The sequence below is a fragment of the Engystomops pustulosus genome, chromosome 1, assembly GCF_040894005.1.
Source record: "Engystomops pustulosus chromosome 1, aEngPut4.maternal, whole genome shotgun sequence".
NCBI lineage: Eukaryota > Metazoa > Chordata > Amphibia > Anura > Leptodactylidae > Engystomops > Engystomops pustulosus.
In genome coordinates this window covers 257,978,635-257,998,539 of record NC_092411.1, presented here as the reverse complement: position 1 = coordinate 257,998,539, position 19,905 = coordinate 257,978,635, and the positions used below count along the sequence as shown (strand labels likewise).

General features: G+C 35.7%; 1 protein-coding gene across 7 annotated transcripts in view; it reads left to right on the top strand.

Moving 5' to 3' along the window:
- Positions 1 to 17,136, top strand: part of PCDH7 (protocadherin 7) — a 620,030-nt gene extending 602,894 nt beyond the window's left edge. For 6 of the 7 annotated variants that reach the window (XM_072125949.1, XM_072125941.1, XM_072125975.1 and 3 more), the window contains one exon: positions 12,794 to 17,136. In XM_072125949.1, coding sequence (XP_071982050.1) covers positions 12,794 to 13,170 — 377 coding nt within the window. In that variant the 3' untranslated portion in view covers positions 13,171 to 17,136. The remainder of the gene's footprint in view (positions 1 to 12,793) is intronic. The other variant, XM_072125979.1, reaches the window with a different exon arrangement.
- The last annotated feature ends 2,769 nt before the right edge of the window (positions 17,137 to 19,905 follow it).

The window sequence follows — 19,905 nt, the reverse complement described above, 5'->3', positions numbered from 1 at the left end:
TAGTTCATGCATAGACGATAGATAAAGCAAAGATTAAAATACTTAAAAAATAAGATAAGTCCTTTGAATGACTGTAAGGATTTTATCTACCTTAAACATAGCTAAAATCAAAAAGAGAAGAAATAATCATTTTTATTTAACAGTTAAAGTTAATTAGAAAGTCTTCTTTTACCCTCTGCACTCAATATTTATACAGTTTGCCTAAAACGTTTAGTTGCATTTTAAAATACGTCATGTAACCTATTCAATAAAGTCTGACATTTTAGGAAAACCCTTAACAGGCTGTAACCTGTATAGTAACAACTTGGAAGAACAAAGACTCATATTTTGTGAGGGATTTACTGGGGCCTGTGTGCCAGTTTTCTGGTGGACATACCCATAATAGGTGCAGTTCCTGGCGTATAGTGTCTATTTTCTACCATACACAATCTTCACAACAAATGGGCATGGAGGGGAGTGAAGGGGGGCATTCCTGCCTATTGCTACCCAGATCTAGATCTACAAACCCCATCATTTTTATTCGAAGGACAGACCTTCTAATAGATCAATTATCAGTTTAAGTGAAATCATGTAACTTTTGAAGAAAAAGGTTGGTAAGTATAAATCTTTCAGTAACTTCATGCTTTGGATAGTAATGGGACTCAATGCTATATACAATACAATATATATTTTACAAACAACAATAGCACTTCAATATTAGGAGGAAAAGGAAAAACACGCTGACATAACCACAGTGTAGGAGAGAATGACTGGCATCGTTATTTTATTATGAATTGCAAACACATTTGAAACGTTCTAATTATTGCTCTAGGAGATGAATACAGTTCATGCGGGTTAGCTCAGCTTAGAGGTACAGCTCCGCGTGTTACAAGTTCAAAACTTCAGAGAGATGAAATAAATGAGATCATTATCTTTCTTTTAATACTGAAAACAAAACTTGCCAAATATCATTTATCGGAAAATATAAAAACAAGAAGATACTTTTATTGGTATTTACCTTCCAATGAACTCTGCTCCTCGTCAGGGCTACATGATGGACCATCTTTAAGAAGCACATTAAAAAAGCAGTCTTCTCCTGTTTTCGGATATAGATGGCACATAAATACATGTGCAAACTAGTTGCACATGTATTTTTGAAGTGTTTGCACCAGTTTAGTGTCACGGCTGCATTATACACACCGCAACACAATACTGTGCACAGAAAGCGCCGATCGCCTGGAAGGCCAACGAATAAGTGTTGCACGCGCATTAAACTGAGTGCATCAGAAAAAAATGGTACACTCAATTCATGTTTTTTGGGTGCCTGCATGATGAACCATAATCTATACTCTATATACTCTATATACTCTATACTCTATATCTATGTGACTGGAAGGGGGTTGTGGACTCATAGTCCCACTTGGCTTTGTGCTGCTCCCAACCTATCAGCTTTCATACTTCAACCTCTAGAAAGGTATCTGAACTTTGTAGTATCATGGTCAGGGAGCTGCTACCTCTTGGAGGTAGCTCACAGATAGGTAGCTCATAGATACCTCACCAACGTGGGTCAAGAAGAGTAAAGTCAGGAACATTCCAAGGACTGGGTAAGCTGGTGGAATCAAGATACAGACCAATGGCAAAACACATTGAAACTCAGGTCAAGACAGAGCCCTATATAAGGAGTAAGCATAATAGGAATGGAGATCAGAGACAGAGATGTACCCAAGCCTCTGTCAGGATTATGGAAATCATAATACCCTTGAAAGGAACAAGAGAAAATGAACCTACAATCCTCAAGCATAATCCTGCAGTTAAGGGCACTTTTTGCAAATAGAAAAAAACACAGACTCCTTGTGAGGGTTTTCTGGTCTTTTGTATTTTGCAAATGTTGCTTTTGCATGTGTTATAAATGCCTCTTTGAGGGCCATAGGGGGCATTGCATCAGAGAAAGAGAAGTTACCTATTAACCTAGAGCCACCATAAAAATCCACCATGATAAACCAGGGGCACCTACTCATTGATCCAGGCACTGTGACTCTGGTAATCTTTTTATGTGTGTTATACATGACCTCTTTCCTTCTAAAATCAACTTTTAAAATTATGCTAAAGTGCCACAAGGGCTCTGAGGGGTGTTACCAGAGCCTTCGCCCCTGTGCTGCAGATCCGCAGGCTTTTACACTGTGCAGGATCCCCTTACCACCTCCCACTGTGTGCTAAAACTTCTCCTGCACAGGGATTACATCAGACAGTAGGAGGGGAAGTTCTGGGGACAGAGGGAGATGGTAACAGCAACAGGTAGGAGCTCTGCTTACACTACCAGAAGCCCCTCATTTTCATTATCTTAACTGTAAAAGGAAGGAGGCAATGGATAACAAATATAAGAAGATCACCACAGTCCCGGTGCCTGGATCTATGAGTTACTGCCCCTGCTATATTATGATGGATTTTGATGGTAGATTTCCTTTAAACCACATAACACAAGTTTGTGTCAGCTGTCCCATCATTAATCTTGAGGGTCAGTATACGGCGCATCCTACTACTCATTTGCCTCTTATAAGATTATTCTATTACATATCAATAACATTTTACTTATAGTAGTTGCAAATGAATATTAGACTTTATATACTTGCAATAGAATATACAGATATTTAACTCTGGTTGGACTTTATATTTACTATCATATTATAGCCAGTAAAAATTAAAAAAAAGTACAAATAGAATAGAATAAAGATGAATGATGCCATTTGGTAACCATATAAGACATGTGCCGTGTGCTCCTCTGATACAATATCACCCATGATCAGCTTAGATGCACCAGCTTACCTCCAGCATGTCCCTGCAAATTATTTTGAATAGTTGGAAACTATGCCAGTTCAATCACGTGGTGTATTAGTTACACTTCTTTGGACTCCTTGAAAGAATTATACTGTTACTGGACATGATGATACTCTGTGCCAATAGCTCTGAATCTTCAAATCCTAAATGCCAACAGTCCTGCCTGCTAATCCCAAAGAAAATAGCAGGCAGGGTCTCACCCTCACATTATACACAGCAAATAGTGTATAGTGGATATTTAGTTTTTTGTTTAAAGAACTTTACTAATTTATCTCGAATTTGAAGTTTGGAATGGGCCACAGATATAGAAATAGTAAATTAATATCTTGAATTTTTTTTGGCCATGGTCAGTGCTGTATGTCTACTGTAATAAAATTACTAAAAATAATTTCCGCAGCATATAGATTTTTTTTATTCTAACGTATAGAATTTGGGTTCCCCGTAGTTTAATGGTCAATTTCAAATATTCATTTATAAAATATGTAGCCAAATGTCGTGAAATTGATGAACAAACATCACCTTTACAACATATTCTTGTGAGTTCTGTTTTTACGGCTTCCGCTGTGCGCTCCAAATGACACCTCCTCCTTATTATGTGGGTTGGTACGATCTTGGGGATACCAAATGTACAGTATGTAGGTTTTTTTTAAAATCTAAAATGTTTTGTACAAAAAAATTTCATCATTTTGCATTATGCAGACGCTAGTAACTTTTTCATGCTACGGTATAGGGAGCTGTGTAAGGTGTATTTTCATTCCTACCATTTTGGGGAACAGTTATCATATTGTTAAGAGGTTAATATTTATAACCACAGGATGTTGTACGTTACATTAGGTTTTATTTTTGTTTTAGGTGATGTTTATATCATTATTCTGCCACCGATGTACGTTTAGAGAACTCCCTGAAAATTGTGAGCAGCATCTCTGTATAAGAGAACTCGCTATATTGTTTCCTCTAGCTTCACCAGTTGTATGTGGAGATCCAGTGAGGAAGATACAATGATAGAACTTTAAGTGGTTTATTCCCTTTACCTTTGGGGTTGAGAAAAAATTTGGTCAAAACAAAATCTTTTTTACAGCTGTGAGCAACATGTCTGATACAGGAGAGATACAGCAGAAGAGGAGGATATGACATCACAGGATGGGAGGAGTAACATGAGAGCAAAGATGCATGGGAAAATTACATCATGAACATCTTATAACTATATATAACAGTAGCCACAGAGTGGTAGTAATGCACAAACTAATAAAACATCTTAGAATAAATGGATCCTAGTTTGGAATAATAGCTGGTACAGTGCAATAATGATATTCCTTGCAGTGTTTTTTCTTCTTTATACTTTTCTTCCTGTTACCCATCAATAATATCACTGGTTACCTCCTGTGGAGTCACATGCAGAGTTGTACTGAGTCTGGTAAGACCCAGAAGCAATGAACACACACACAGACAGCCAGGTCTAGTAGAGGCAGCAGCCTCCATTCACTTCCTTGTGCTCAGTAACTGCTATCTGACCGCCACAGGCACATCCTACAATCTGAGCAAGTAAAGAGTTAACGTTGCACCACTTGCCATGAAAAGATGGTGGGCAGTGGTCATACAGATGTACATTAACATGGATGATGTCATGGAATATACATTTAGCTAACAAACATATTATGGAAATGTAATCATTGAAGGTATATTCATATTTTTTTATTCAAACCCAAGTCCAGAATAAAATTATTGCTTATTGTGAACATTTAATGTTTTCCTAGAGCACAATGGAGAAAAGTACTTGGAAATTGATAAATGTCTTATTAAGCCCGGCAAGGTCAGCGAAGTAGTTCAGCGATGTCTTATTCATGAATATTGATTGAATGAGAATTCCTCTTAAGACTAGAGAGGGAATGTGTGTACAATATTTTACATCCATGTTACTTCATGAATTATATTTTTATGTTTGTTATATGAGATTTGCATTTGGTATTGAAGGGTTCTCTCCATTATACTGGTTTCTCTAATATCAATGACTTGCTGTATCTTTAAGGAGGTACGATGTGGAATTTACCATGATTCGCCATCTAAATGAACTGGATGAGAGATGTCAACTCTTACCTTTTTGAAAAGGAAAAATAAATATCTGAACAATAGGGACCCAAACAGTTAAGAACTCCATAAGAAATGAGGGTTTCATATGGCCCCACATGACAATGTGATATTCAGTATTTATACAAGTCACATAGAATGTAGGGGGGGGAGGAGTAGTGATGAGCGAGTATACTCGTCCGAGCTTAATGCTCGGTCGAGTATTAGCATACTCGGAGCGGCTCGTTGCTGGGACGAGTATTTGCCCTGCTCGATAACGAGCATTTAATTTAAAAAAAAAAAAAGTAAAGAACAGTAAAAAAAATACAATTAAAACATTTAATTTAATCATTTAATTGAAGAACACAGTGAAAGAACACTGTGCAGAATAGATTGCAGATGTTCGGGAACATCTGCGATCTGCTCCGGAGACACTCGTGCAGAACGGTGTTCTCCGCAATAGTATTCGAAGAACAATATGTGTAGAGAACAACTTGCAGATGTTGTCAAACATCTGCAAGTTGTTCTTCACACATATTGTTCTTCAAATACTATTGCGGAGAACACCGTTCTGCACGCGTGTCTCCGGAGCAGATCGCAGATGTTCCGGAGACACGCTTGCACGGTGCAATAGTATTTGAAGAACAATATGTGTGAAGAACAACTTGCAGATGTTTGACAACATCTGCAAGTTGTTCTCTACACATATTGTTCTTCGAATACTATTGCGGAGAACACCGTGTCTCCGGAGCAGATCGCAGATGTCCCGGAGACACGCGTGCAGAACGGTGTTCTCCGCAATAGTATTTGAAGAACAATATGTGTGAAGAACAACTTGCAGATGTTTCCAAACATCTGCAAGTTGTTCTTCACACATATTGTTCTTCAAATACTATTGCAGAGAACATCGTTCTGCAAGCGTGTCTCCGGAACAGATCGCAGATGTTCGCGAACATCTGCAATCTGTTCTGCAGTGTTCTTTCACTCTGTTCTTTTAGTGAAAACATCTGCACTGAACAGTGCTCGTTCAGTTTTTAATTTTACTAAAAAATGCTCGGGTCTCCCATTGATTTCAATGGGGCTCGTTACTCGAAACGAGCACTCGAGCATCAGGAAATTTTAATGCTCGCTCATCTCCAGGGAGGAGTATAGAGATGCACACAGAAGCTCCCTCTTCTAGTCTTCTAGTGGATGTTTTATCACTACTTTGATTAAGTGTCCTCCTGGTTGGGTTGCCTTTAAGTGAATGTAAGAGATAGAAAAAGGGACACAATAATTCCGTTTTTCTGTTGGAACTGTGTATAGGTTAACTTATTGTAAGTACAGCAGTGTCCACTTACATTTGAGTCTGAGTTGAAAAAAAACTCCCAATTAAATATACAGTATATATAATAAAGAGGTAAAAACTGCTTGAAAATACAGGAAATAAGGCATGATGTTACCACAAATAGTTGCATGTAGTTGTATTCTATATAGCTGATTCCTATATTGATAGAAGTGAGTTTCTTAAAGGTTGCAATTTTGTATGAAGTTGGGATTTTCCTTTATCCAAAAAAAGGTGAACACTAGTGATGAACAGACCCTTTAAAATTCAGGTTAAAAAGTTTTAAATCTGTTTCAGTCCAGGTACCAAATGTGGGCCCAAACCCCCATCAGTAAAATGCGCATTCAGTAATAGCACCAATTGCGTGTGTTAAATGTGTAATTTACTGTGTCCAAGTACTGAAGCTAACATGTCGGTGACACTGCATGCCACCATTTTGTTTAGGGTATTTTTGGGAAGCAATAATCCTTTGTGCCAGCGCCGACTGAAGGCTTTAATCCCGGGGGAGGGGCGGGTGGGGTTGAGCCAAATACAAACTTCTAATGAAGTTGAGGGCAGGGTCTAAGAGACCCAAATCGGCAAAGCTTCTTTCTAACCTAAACCTTTCATCCTAAATCTTCTATATTCAGTTCTACTGAATAAAGAGAGCCTTGTGAGTGCCTATATTAGATGCAAAATGCTATGATACACATATAAGACACATTGGGGGATGCATCATGCAGTCACAGTAGTCACGATTGTAAACCCACTCCCACGTTTCACTTCAAACAACTTTCTCCAGATTTCTCATGTGTATCTGGATGTGTTAGATTTATGAGGTGCGACTTTTCAAATAGATGAAAATTTGGATGCACATCTACTTCAATCTCCCAATGGTATTGGGAAAACTTAGCAACCAGTTGCAGCAAATTTCCTACCTTTGTGCAAATCCACTGCCAACATTAAAACCTCACATGCCACATCGAGATATCTAAGCCACTTTAGTAAATCTGATGTTCAAAAAAGCTCCTAATACAGTCTTAAAACTGTCGTAAGATCCTACCTAATGATAAATCAGCCCCAGTAGCTCCTTGTCTACTCTATATTAAATTTAAAAGAAAAATCCTATTACTCCAAATAAAACAAATACAATAGAAAAACTAGAAAAAAATAATTTTGTTATATTTTGTTAAATCATGGTAGAATCCCAGTAGTTTTCTTTAAAAAAAATTCTATATACGCTAACAAACTATTAGACCTATGGGATTTACTTTTCCTGACAAGAATTTGGTACCTAAGGGAAATATTTATTTTAGTTTTATAAATGGTATTTTTTTTTCCTCTAACATAGCAAATCTGTTTTTCCACTACAGATGATTAGATGTGAAATTTCTTTAAAAGTATTTTGTTGACGGTGAGCAAGAAAGGGATATTCACAAAATGGCCCGTAGGCTCAAAGTCTAGCCTCACTCTGTCAAGAATAGTTACCGTTTGCTGTTTTGATCCAACCTTACACCTGGAAGATTGATTTTATTTTTAGGTCACATAGATGTTGTAAAATGTGTGTGTGTGTGTGTGCTTGTGTGTGAGTCTTTGTATTTATACATTAATAGAAGTAAAAAAAAAGAATAGAAAAAGAGAGAATAAAAAAATACAATAACAAAAAAAGCAATAGGTCGCCATATCAGTCTTACCAATTGATTAAACCTTTCAGGAAAAAAAATAATTATTACTCAAACTGAGGCAGAAAGAGATATAAAATTTTCTTTAAACCCTTGGACAATTCTCCTTGGATTGCCAATATAACCTTATTATCCCCTCAAGAATAAACTCATAACTCACCTCTTATCAGTGGCTAGATGCTCCTTGGCAGCTGAATGGAGGGAAAAAAAGATAAACCTTCTACTGGAGATGATCACTTTTTCAGGTTAATATATATATATATTATTGTGTTGAGAAGTTAACTTTTTATTCAGGTAAACATAAGATGAAATTCTGCTGACCCACAATAACAGGCTACAGTTCATTTATAACATCCAATTTCCAATTTATAGAGATTTCGTTTATGATTTTTTTTGCCGACTTAGTTTATCGAAAAAAATATGCAGCAATGAGAAAATAATAGGTTATTGCTGTATATTCACAAATCACCCTTCTTATAACAATATTTCACTCAACTAAGTATTTTGTTTTATTCTTTTTTATTTAAAAAAATGTAACAAAAATAGAGTTGGGCTTAATCTTTAAAATTTCCTATTCCTCCAATATCTAAAGTTCCTTGGTCTAATTTCATTGGTCATATCCATGACCCAGTGACCTCACTGACATAACCATGCTGACAGTGATGGACGGCCAAGGTCCTGTGCAAAGATGAAACATTAATACTGTATTGAAGTAAAGAAAGATTGCCAGGGAGCTAGAGATGTAAGAGTAGCAGGGATTTTGACAGGTAGGTAAAAGTTCTTTCTTATTTTTACAGTTGAATATAGCACAGGAAATACCAATGTCAATGTGCCCGGATCCAGTGTTTCTCCATGGAATGTTCAAAAAACAATTAAAACCTGTACTTTTATTTAAAGTATGTCTCACGTAATGCTGCAAACCCAAGAATCATTACCAAAACATTTTTTGGGGTTTATAATATATTTTTTTAACATTTACCTCACTAGAAGTTATTTTACACTGACTAAGTGTATTTTGTATTTTTATTCTGCTAATAAAATGTTACGGGTAAAAAAGATTCAAGGCTTATACTGACATTTTTGCTTTTATTTTAACTTGTATTTCCATTGAAAAAGATCAATGGCAGCGCCTGGTGAATGAAAAGGGCTCACCGGGTTAGCCTTCTCCATAGCCGGTAAATATTTGCTGCATATTGTCCGGTAACACCCACGATCGGTGCTAGTACCAATTGAGGATGTGAACCCCTCCCGATTTGCACATTGTAATGAATGAGGAGGAATATCCCCATATATTGCCATACTGTAGTATGACAGTATATGGTAGGATGAATCAGTACCCTAGGGGGTCTGAAATATAAAAAAATTATTTAAAAAAGCTTAAAAAAATTATAGTATAAAAACCTAAAAATTTAAATCACCCCTTTTCCCTAGAACTGATATAAATATAAATAAGCAGTAAAAATCATGAACACATTAGGTAGTTATGTCCGAAAATGCCAGATCAAAATATAATAATGGTTTTTCACTGTGTTTAACCCCATTAAAAAAATAGTGCCCACATTTGAAAATGGCACTTTTTTGCCATTTTGAAAAATATAAAAATGTATTAAAAAGTGATCAAAAGGCAGTACAGTCCTAAAAATAGAAGCATTGAAAACATAATCAAAAGTCACAAAAAAGTGACACCACCCACAGCTCTAAATACCAAAGTATGAAAAAGTTATTAGCACCAGAAGATGACAAAGTATTTTCTTTTTGTGCAGGAAGTTTTAATTTTTGTAAATTTATAAAAACATTATGAAGCCTATACAAATTTGGTTTCCACGTAATCATACCGACCCAAGGAATAAAGTAGACATATCATTTGGGGTGCACAGCAAAATCCGTAAAATCTAAGCCCACAAGAAAACGGTGCAAATGCTTTTTTTCACCAATTTCACTGCATTTGGAATTTTTTGCCCACTTTTAAGCACATGTCATGGAATAGTAAATACTAGACCGAAATTGTGTCTACAATACCATGTAGTCGTAGAATAAGACAATGAAGCAAGGCAGGCAGTTGTAGGCAGAGAGAGAGGGGGGTAGGCAGACCCCCTCTCTCTTTGCCTACATCTGCCTACACCTGCCTGCCTTCATTGTCTTATTCTACGACAACATGGTATTGTAGATGTATATGTTGGGCATGTAGGGATCGAGGCATCAGAGCTTTGTTACATTGTTCAAATTGCACTTTTCATGCATCATTTTTTGCACTTTAGCTCTATATGGTTATTCATACTCTGGTCCTTATGGTTACTGTAGTTCTACTATTGGCAGACTGTAGTAGGGGGTTTCTAGGGCAACATGGCCTTTGGCAGCTTTGTACACCCCTCTGGTGTAATTTTTAAGTGTTTTTACATTTATTGTTGTCCCGTCTTGATTGTGTTTAAAATTATTACATATCCAATAAACATTTTTTGTTATTTCTGTCTAGCCTTGTGTACGCATCCCACCTTTTTCTTGTCTTGTTTGGAATAGTAAATACATCAATAAGAAGAGCAATTTGTTACGCAGAAAACAAGCCACCACACAGCTCTTCACATGGAAAAATAAAAAAGTTATAGATTTTTGAAGGTGGGGAGTAAAAAGGGAAATGCGAAAACAAAAAAATGGCCTGGTCGTTAAGGGGTTAAAGCTGTTTTTCACTTGTGCACCAAGTCATTAAAATCCCAGTCTAAATTACGGCACAAATCATGCGCCAAAATAACGGACCCTGTGACAATATTAATGTATGTCGCCCAATGTGTACTTAAAACGTTCTTAAAGCACAGATTATTTCTTAAATACCAATTCCATCAATTCACTGTTTCCTAAAAACATAATGGAAAGTATAGATATACAGACGTGGACTTTTAAACTTTTTACTTGACTTTACTTTTCTTCCGCACATAACCTGAAATGTGTGATAAGGGTTGGCAAGCATTTTGTTAATCCATATATCTATATGATCCAACATATATACACAAAGATAAGTACCAGATATACTCGAGTATAAGCCTAGTTTTTCACCACAAAAAATGTGTTGAAAACCCAAACTCGGCTTATACTCGAGTAAAAAAAAATATAGGTTTTACCAGGTTTTTGTGGTAAAATTAGGGGCCTCGGCTTATACTTGGGTCGGCTTATACTCGAGTATATACGGTAACTCAAACGATAAGATACAAAATCGGGTATAAAAAAATGAAGTGGTATTTTGGAGAGGTGCTTTGTGTAATCTTTCTCTTGAGTACTTCAATAATATGGTAGCCGTAGACTGTATGGAAGCCACTTAAACAACATATCATGCTTAAAAAATATCTATATGAGAACAAAAATTCTAATCCACTTTTCATACCCTTGGGGAGTAAGAGAGTAACATTAGACGTATGATGATGAACACTTGAGTTTGCTTGTTGTATTTTCGGCATGCTGTGTAGAACTCCCAAGCGGCGGTGGTTTAAGAATTGATGTGCTGACAAATGTCAATATTTCTGTTATCCATCACTGAGGAAAGAAACTGCAGGAGTCAGGGCTGCAGCAGAATTCAAAGGTATTGTTAAGGACAGATATAGGCTCTTTGATGATTAGTTGAAATCCATTGCTGTAGGGATATGCAAACATATAGCAACTTTTATTGCAACTCTTCAAATATTTTATAACAGCAAAAAACAAAATTGTTGTTTTGTTTGGCAGGAAAGGTTTTGAATGGTTATCCCATTGTGTAAAAATTGCACTTGCACCTTTAAGGAACATTACATACTATATAATAATGTTAGTGGTTTAACTGTTGGTAAATTATGTGAAGTGGAACAACAATAATCTTCACATATATTTGTAATCTTCTTATATATCGATGGCCTCCTTCATTCTAAAATCAACTTTTAAAATGATTCTAATGTTCCAGAAGGGTCTTTTTGGGGAGAATGGGGGGGGGGGATTATCAGAGCCCCTTCATGTTGCAGCTTCACAAGCTCTTAAACTGTGTAGGAGCACTTCCCACCTCGCACTGGGTCCCAGACAGAAGGAGGAGGAAGTGCAGAGGGAGCAGAAGGAGGATGAGACGCCACCCATAGCACTGCACATTTGCATAATTTTAAAAGTTGTTTTTACAAGGAAGGAGGCCATGGACAACAGATGTAAGAATATTTGTCCCTAGTTCATCCATGTTTGATTTTGATGGCAGATCTTTTAAGCTATGATTAATTAATAAAATGTAAGGCAAATAGAACAGCTTAAAGAGGTTTTCTGTGCCAAAAATATTGATAGGTATCCTGTATCCTGGCAAAACTGCCGACACCCCGACAGACCATTATGCTAACACCCAAAAAACATCAGAAAACTTGTGGTTGGACATGCCGTTTTAAATTTGCTTCAATAAAATTATGAAAAGTTTTAACCCCATTGCTGAGAAAACCATTTTCACTCTTTTTTTAACCACATTGCCGAGAAACCTCCACAGACCAGCTGCTCTCAACATCTGATTAACAGAGAATGGTAAGGAAAAAAGGCAACTACTTACTCTGTGCAGTGATCAGACCAGGTTTCTGAAACTTATCTGCTATTTGCTTGAATGGAAGCAAAGCTGCAGTGACTAATTTCAGCCACTACACAGTAAATAGAGCTCTCTGCTTCCAGTTCCATTCTCTTTTGCAATCAGCTTGGGTGTCAGACCCACCCATGATGAGCCATATATTTAGATAGACATGACATATTGATAGTCATTATCATAGAGTTTTGAAGATAGACACAATAGAAGCATCATGCAGCTCATTCTAGCGTAATGTAGTATATATACTCTATGCTTTAGTACGACTGTAGCTATCACTGTAAAGTATCATGCACTGCACATTTATCCATTCTTTAAAAAACATTTCCTTGTGGACTAAACTGGAGTTTTGTCTTTGTATTCCAGATTCAAGACCTTTGCCGGATGTAGCTTTAACTGGAAAATGCACAAGGGAATGCGATGAGTATGGCCACTCTGATTCTTGTTGGATGCCAGTTCGTACATCGCCTGAGCGGAAACCGAAGAACCAGCCAAAGCTCTCCACATTTATGCCTGTTGATGAACGAGACAGTCAAGAAAAGCTGGCTAATGGCGATGTCTCGCTTATGGGTGATCGCAACAGGAATCTACTTAACAAAAAGTTGGGATCGTATGAGACCTTCAATGCAGCTACGTTCAGTAAAAGTGAAGAAGCCAATCCTGAGGATATCCCCCTAACACAAACAGGGGAGTACAAGCCATCTCCTGTCAACACTTTAACTAGAAGAGAAGTTTATCTGTAAGCTCCTTGAAGTGACAGGGTCCTTTCATATTAATCAAGAAAGAATACAAGGCAAAACTTTACAGTCATAACAATATATCTCAGAAATATAAGGGGGCCACCAAAGAGACAAAAGCTTTGCCTGCCACTTATGCCTCCATATCAGGCAATTATCATGTTTGCTTGCGTATATTGTGATATGTAGAGAGCACTGTTATTACTTGCATGTGCTTTCCCTTTCATGGCTATTCTTTTCCACTCATGGTTGCAAGAACTCTTCATGGCCTAATCAATAGACCAGAAACTGCAGTTGTTATTCATATGCAGAAGCATGTAACATAGCACTCAATCTATATCCGATCGTGAGACTGTTCATTGGTAACAGCGTTGTCCGACATGGTGACGGCAAATCTGGACAGTACCCCAAATTAAATATAAAAGACAGTACACCATATCGATTTTATGCCTTCGTTCTCGTCTAGGCCATAGACAGCCATATCTTTACTGTATATTTTATCTGTGAGCTCATGACTGATGTTTTACATGAAACACTATAATTATGCACACTAAATAACTGAAGGGAATTGGTGTAAATTGTCTCCTCTAAACAAGGTCTCCCAAACGAAACAAAATTTAGCACATTTTCTAATTAGGTAGACATTTCTTTTATTGTAAACTCATGGACAGTTTATGATAAATAGCATGAAATCTAATATCTGTTCAATGAAAATAGTTATTAAAAAGTTGCATTTATTGAGAAAAGGCTTTTAAGAGAAGAATTATTTGCAAAAAAATATAATTTTCTAAATTTGTTAAGAATTTCTTGGGAAAATTTTAGATTATTTGCAGTAGTCTTTTAGTGAATTAATTGGTTTTTACTACTATGCAAATAGAGGAATTATTTTGAAAAGAAACTTATTTGTTATTGATTCAATGTGAAAAGCTCAATTTTACCAAATTTAGAATTAAGGCAAAATGGATTAATGTTTAAATGATTTTTCAAAATATAGTGAAACCTCTTGGTCGTAACTGCCCAATATTGCATTAAACAGGATCTTCGAGGTGTAGTGGTCTTCTAAAAGTTTGCAGTTTGCCCAAAATATAGTGAACCTGAAATTTTGTCACAGAAAATCTCATCCCTTGAAGAGGTAGTATGTTGGGAAAGCTTCGCTGAATTTGCCATATAAGTCTATTTGCTTACAATATGGGATGAAAATAAAATAAATGTCCTTGAAAACAGGAACATCAGCCATAGATGTTGGATACTTTAAAGGGTATAGTTTTCATTTTTTTTAGATGCTGCTATCAAAAAGTTAGTTGGATCGAAATGAAAGCAAAGTAAAATAGGGGGGATTTATCGTACACTCGCCGGATCTATCAGGAGGTTTCAGTTTCCTGATAAATCTAGGGGAGGTTGTTTCGCAGGTAGTTCTACATCAGCTCTGGTCTGGCGTAGAATTAAGCCTTACCCTGAGCGAGTAAATAGTGCAGACTATAGGCAGTATGAAGGTGTGGGTCAGGAACACCCACCGCTGGCCCACTCTGCTGAAAGCTCCCCCTCAAACCCCTCCACAATCAGAGGTAGCGTAGAGAAGAAAATAGGTGCAATTTCTGGCTGTACGTTAGAAACTGCTCCTATTTCAAAGCATACACAACTCATTTAATTTCTTTTGGCTTCACAAAGAATAATATCTTTTTCTTCATGATCCAAACATAAACCTGGTGCATAACTTACACAAGTCCTTTCCATATGCACTATAAGGAAATATAAAAATCATGAATGGGGGTGGGGTCCTTTCTTGGGTTCCCTCTCTAAGTGGAGAATTTATCACATAAAGGGGGTCATTTATCTTAGTCTTTTCTTTTCTTTCCATTTTACTTTCAACTTTTTTTGACACAATTTCTTATTTGTGCCAAAGTTAGAGATTTTTTCACCAAAATAGAGTTTTTTCCTGTTGCATCTGCCGTATCTTTAGAATCCAGATGTGAACATATAACAAAGTCGCACCTTTGGTGCAAATCACGGTAAAGGTTGCAACTAAAAGGTGGTAAAATAAACTCCCTTCCAAAAAGGCAGAGGAAAAAGTTTAGAAGGGTTTGCAGAAGAATTTGAGACTTGTGTCGCACAAAGAACCACAGCTGCCTGATATATAACCCTCTAAGATAAATCAATATATCCAAAACCTGGACGAAACAAAAAAGACAGACATAAATGTCCAGGTAAATGACCCCCTAATTAGACAAAAAAGTTTAAATTGAGACAAAAAGTCTCAAAAAGTACTACAAGAAACCGGACAATGTGATGATAAATGCACCAAGTGGTAGAGTTGACTCAGCCCTGTACATGAACTATACAGTTATTTGTTTTCCCACTATTAAATCATACATTTTCACTGGCTCTCCATGCCCGAGGAATAATCTGTTGGGCCAAAAATTACCCTCTCCACATTAAATTTCAAAAGCAGAGCCCCTGCAATTAGCTGATCTTCACGTTTTAAGGATGACCAATAAAAAACTTAGAGAATATGGTCGAATTTCTTTTAAATGAAGTCTTTAACATACATACCAACATTTTTGAAGTCATTAATTAGTTGCTAACGCAAACATGATAAAAAAAATTGAGATTCATTATTTTTATTATACTGAAAATATAAGAAACAATCTATTGAGAAAGAATACAAAGATCTAAGAAGGAAGCATAGCCATCAAATCTTGTATGTATCCATCTCCCTAGTATGCCACTGATCGAGTACACAAGGCATATGTTATCTAAGAGATTGCAATCCTATAGATTTCCCTGTTCTGTCACAAAAGATAGTAATTCAAATGTATTGATTAGATTTAGGAAAATACTATACAAAAAAAACCTTAAATATTTCAGACAATTTAATAGATACTTTTATATATACTAATATGCAAACGCAAATTTATTTACATTATTATTAGCATTATTTTCTTTTTAGATTTTTGTATGCTACACTTAATGGGAGAATGCACCGCCCAATTTAGTTGTTTTATTTTTTTTTAATTTTCTCTTTGGGGGCCCTTTTGCCATATTTGTGCTCCTTTTACTCATTCATCTAGGCATGATAGTACTAAAAACACAAACAAACCAGTTTCAAGGTTACACCAGTTCTTGTATGATAGGTACTATAGAAAATCGGAGACTGATTAGGATGTGTTGCAATGTATATTTGTAAGTAATTGTTCAAAGAAAACTCTTCAGAATTGCTTCTGTATAATATCTATAGAGTTTTGATGCATGTGTCTCCTGTCTGCATAGTCAATTAGTTAAACATGCTGTATGCAATTTCATTTTCACTGATATATTTTAATTTGTTAAATAAACAATACAATTGTAATAGATAGTCATAAATCTCAATTTTTAAGACACTAATGCAAAACATCAATGATTAGAGCGCTCAATCATCCAACAATTTTTACTCCATTCGAGATTCAATGCGATCACCATCATTTTATGCAAAGTCATTTTGTTAGAGCTAAACTGATTAAACAACTACACATTCTTTGTATATACACAGTAATTTTCTAGTAGAACGACAGATCAAGTAACCATCCTACTGTAACATGTTGATTACTCTATTCACTTGGCATGATACAAGGAACAGTATTTTGCGTAATTTTAGCTTTTCTTTGAATAGGTTCTGTCTGTTGCTACTCTGTATATTTAAAGGTTTTGTAGAAAATAAAAAAGAACGCAAAAAAATCAAAATGGTAAAAAAAAAATATATAATAAAAAGAGTGAATGCAAATAATGCAACTGTGCCTTTTATACCTGTTATCATTGTAAGAGGGTGGTCAGGTTTGGAGATTGAAGGGTATTGGGCTCATTCATACAACATTGAATCTTTGTATTTGATTATACGGTTTATCAAACAATTTATAAAAAAAAAAAAAAAAAGAAACAAAAAAACAAACATGCCTTCTAAACTCAGATGATGGACCAGTCTTCAAAAAACATCACATTTCGGGACTTGTGTTATGACGATAGAGATCACATGGATCACTAAGACGTTGACCCATGTTCTCCAGTCCGAAGCTGTCACATTATGGGAATTTACAAGCCTTGTTTATTTGTATTTTATTATTTCCCACTTTATTTTTTATTGCTATGACATCTTGTTTGTATATTCAAATCTATAACTTGTACTAGATTTTAGAACAGACTGTGCATGAATTTTGACACTACATTACATAATGCTACATTTCTAGATTTCCTCATAAAGGCTTAAGTAATTTATATGTTTGTGTGTGTGTATGTTGATATATAAATATATCAGATCTGCAACCTCAACCATACAGTGTACGCCTTCTTCAGATCTTTATGTATTTACTTGTGTTCACACAAATCTTTAGGACAGGCTGGCCTGATGCCATGCCAGCAAAATGAGCCATGATTTTATGAAGGGAGAGATATCAGAGAGAGAGAGAGAGAGAGATAGTTTTATTTTAACTCGAATTACGTGAGCAACCCTATAAAATTAGTGCATAAAATGAGTAAAAACCATCAAATTCATTTTTCCTTAGATTCAATGTCCATTTATTTCAAACAAGTTATCTGACCATCTTTACAGAAGGATCAATATTTGTCTCCGAAACTTTCTAAATATCTTTTTCTACTTTTTGTCACTTCATTTTTATAAAACATGGCACCAATTTTCCAGTTTAAAAACAAAGTAAAAAAAATAAATTCTGGTTGGCAACAGTTACCAAAAGAGGGCAGTTAGTTACTTGGTGTACACTATGGAGGGATTTATGGGGGATTGTAAGCTAGTTTTCTGTTTACAGCCAGGAATTGCGATTATTTACACCTCCACCTCAAATGGGTGTGAAAGATGTCAAGTCTGGTGGTTAAGGAGGTTAATACATGGCGTTCCTGCCCCGCGTCTCTGCACTAGCTACAGCCAACACCCATTCATGTGCAGGTTGTAGAGCAATTCTATACCAGACAGGTTATATGAAAGCAGTATGCAGTAAGCTTTTAGCGCCCTCTCTTGGTGGCTAAGACAGGCAGAATTCTATCATATAAGTTCAATTTAAAACAAGGAATTCAGAGCTCCAACTTCAATACATATATTGAAATGAATTACAACAAAAATTAGACAAAAATAACATGGTGTATAATGGATATTCTGTTTAAGTAAAACAATACCATTTAAATGTGTTTTCATAATGAATAGATCATTTTAATGATTGAAAGTGAACACATAGAAGTAAAACATCATAAAGGAACCATGTTGCTATAAGTAGCTCTAAGCAAGGTATTTCATCTCACATCTAATAATAATTGGGGCTGGGGTCAAATTTCCGTTGCTGTAACTTTCTCTTAAAGGTTAAAAAAAAGAAAAAAAAATTGAAAAAAAGAAAAAATACATTTAAAAAACTTGCATTAAGTGTGGTTCAATCTGTTTGTAATATTAATCATTAACTATTGTTCTGCAACTTGGATGTTGATAGTGAAGCGGAGAACAATTTATCAACGTTTATTATGAGTCACTATGCACGCAGCTAAACAAGCAAAATGTATTAAATGCTAGTCCACTTCTATTTATGAAATCTTTTACATAATTTAATTTGCTTTTGTACAGTTTTCTGTATATAAATTGCTTGCCATTATTATTTTTTGGTCTTTGCAGATTAAACTATAATATGTTTAAAATGGTCTCCTCTTTTTCCCATTTTGTCTTCTATATGAGCAGGGATAAACATTGTTTAAGTGAAATTATATTTATCAGCCTTTGTGAGTTTCCTGTAAAAGCTTTTTTTTTCTAGAGAAAAATTGGTGAATCATAAAGAAAAAAATGGAAGATCTCCAATGATTGTCCACCGATGATGCAAATAGCCCGGTTTGTTATTAATAGTAGATAACGTTGCATTGTTTCGTTGTAGGCTTTTAGCTAAATATTCTTCATCTCTCATCCGGCTTGGCTTTTAAGGTGTGAGTAAAGCATCACTAATGGTAGCACTTTTATCCAAATGCAAAGAAGTGACCTTTATTGCAATATGTTCAAATTTTACCAGATGGAAGGAAATGAGTTGAAAGTACCCTGACAACCACCTGCAAATACTACATTTATTACAAGCATGTTTAATGCACTAGCGAGAATGAAAGCTTTCCTGTTTCCCATTTTACTCTGCAGTTTCTGTGATCGCCGGTGCTCCATTTAGCGGCAAGATCCTGCTAACATTCCTGACTATGCTTCTTGTTTCTATTATAGTTTCAAAGTGGATTTCAACCATCAGATCTGCTTCGAAGAATAAACTAATGAAAGATGTACATTTCATAAACATCAATTCACTTATATCTTATGCTATTCTGAGAAATTCTCGTAGAGATATAAGAATATTCTCTTAAGACTTAACTAGAACTAGAAGTTAATGGAAAAGGCAGAAATGTAAGACTAAAACAATAAATGAAGCAGAAACAGAGCTATAGGGCAGGGTAATTTTTTGTTATATATGTAAAATAGAGATGTAGCCAAAGTTGAAACAAAGTCAAAGTTGAAGCGCAACTTACACTTTAACAGAACAATGGCCATACTGTGATATTCACCCTTTTCTTTCGAAAGTTATGCCATTTTCTGTTCTGAAAGTGTTTTAAAAAATCTTCCTCACTATTGGTGAAGTCATCTCAGACTAACTTCTTTCTTTATTTGTCCTGAAGCTGAGTCCAATGGCCTCAGACCACCATACCCTTGATACCTTGTGATTAAATAATTTATCAGTAAAACTAGTG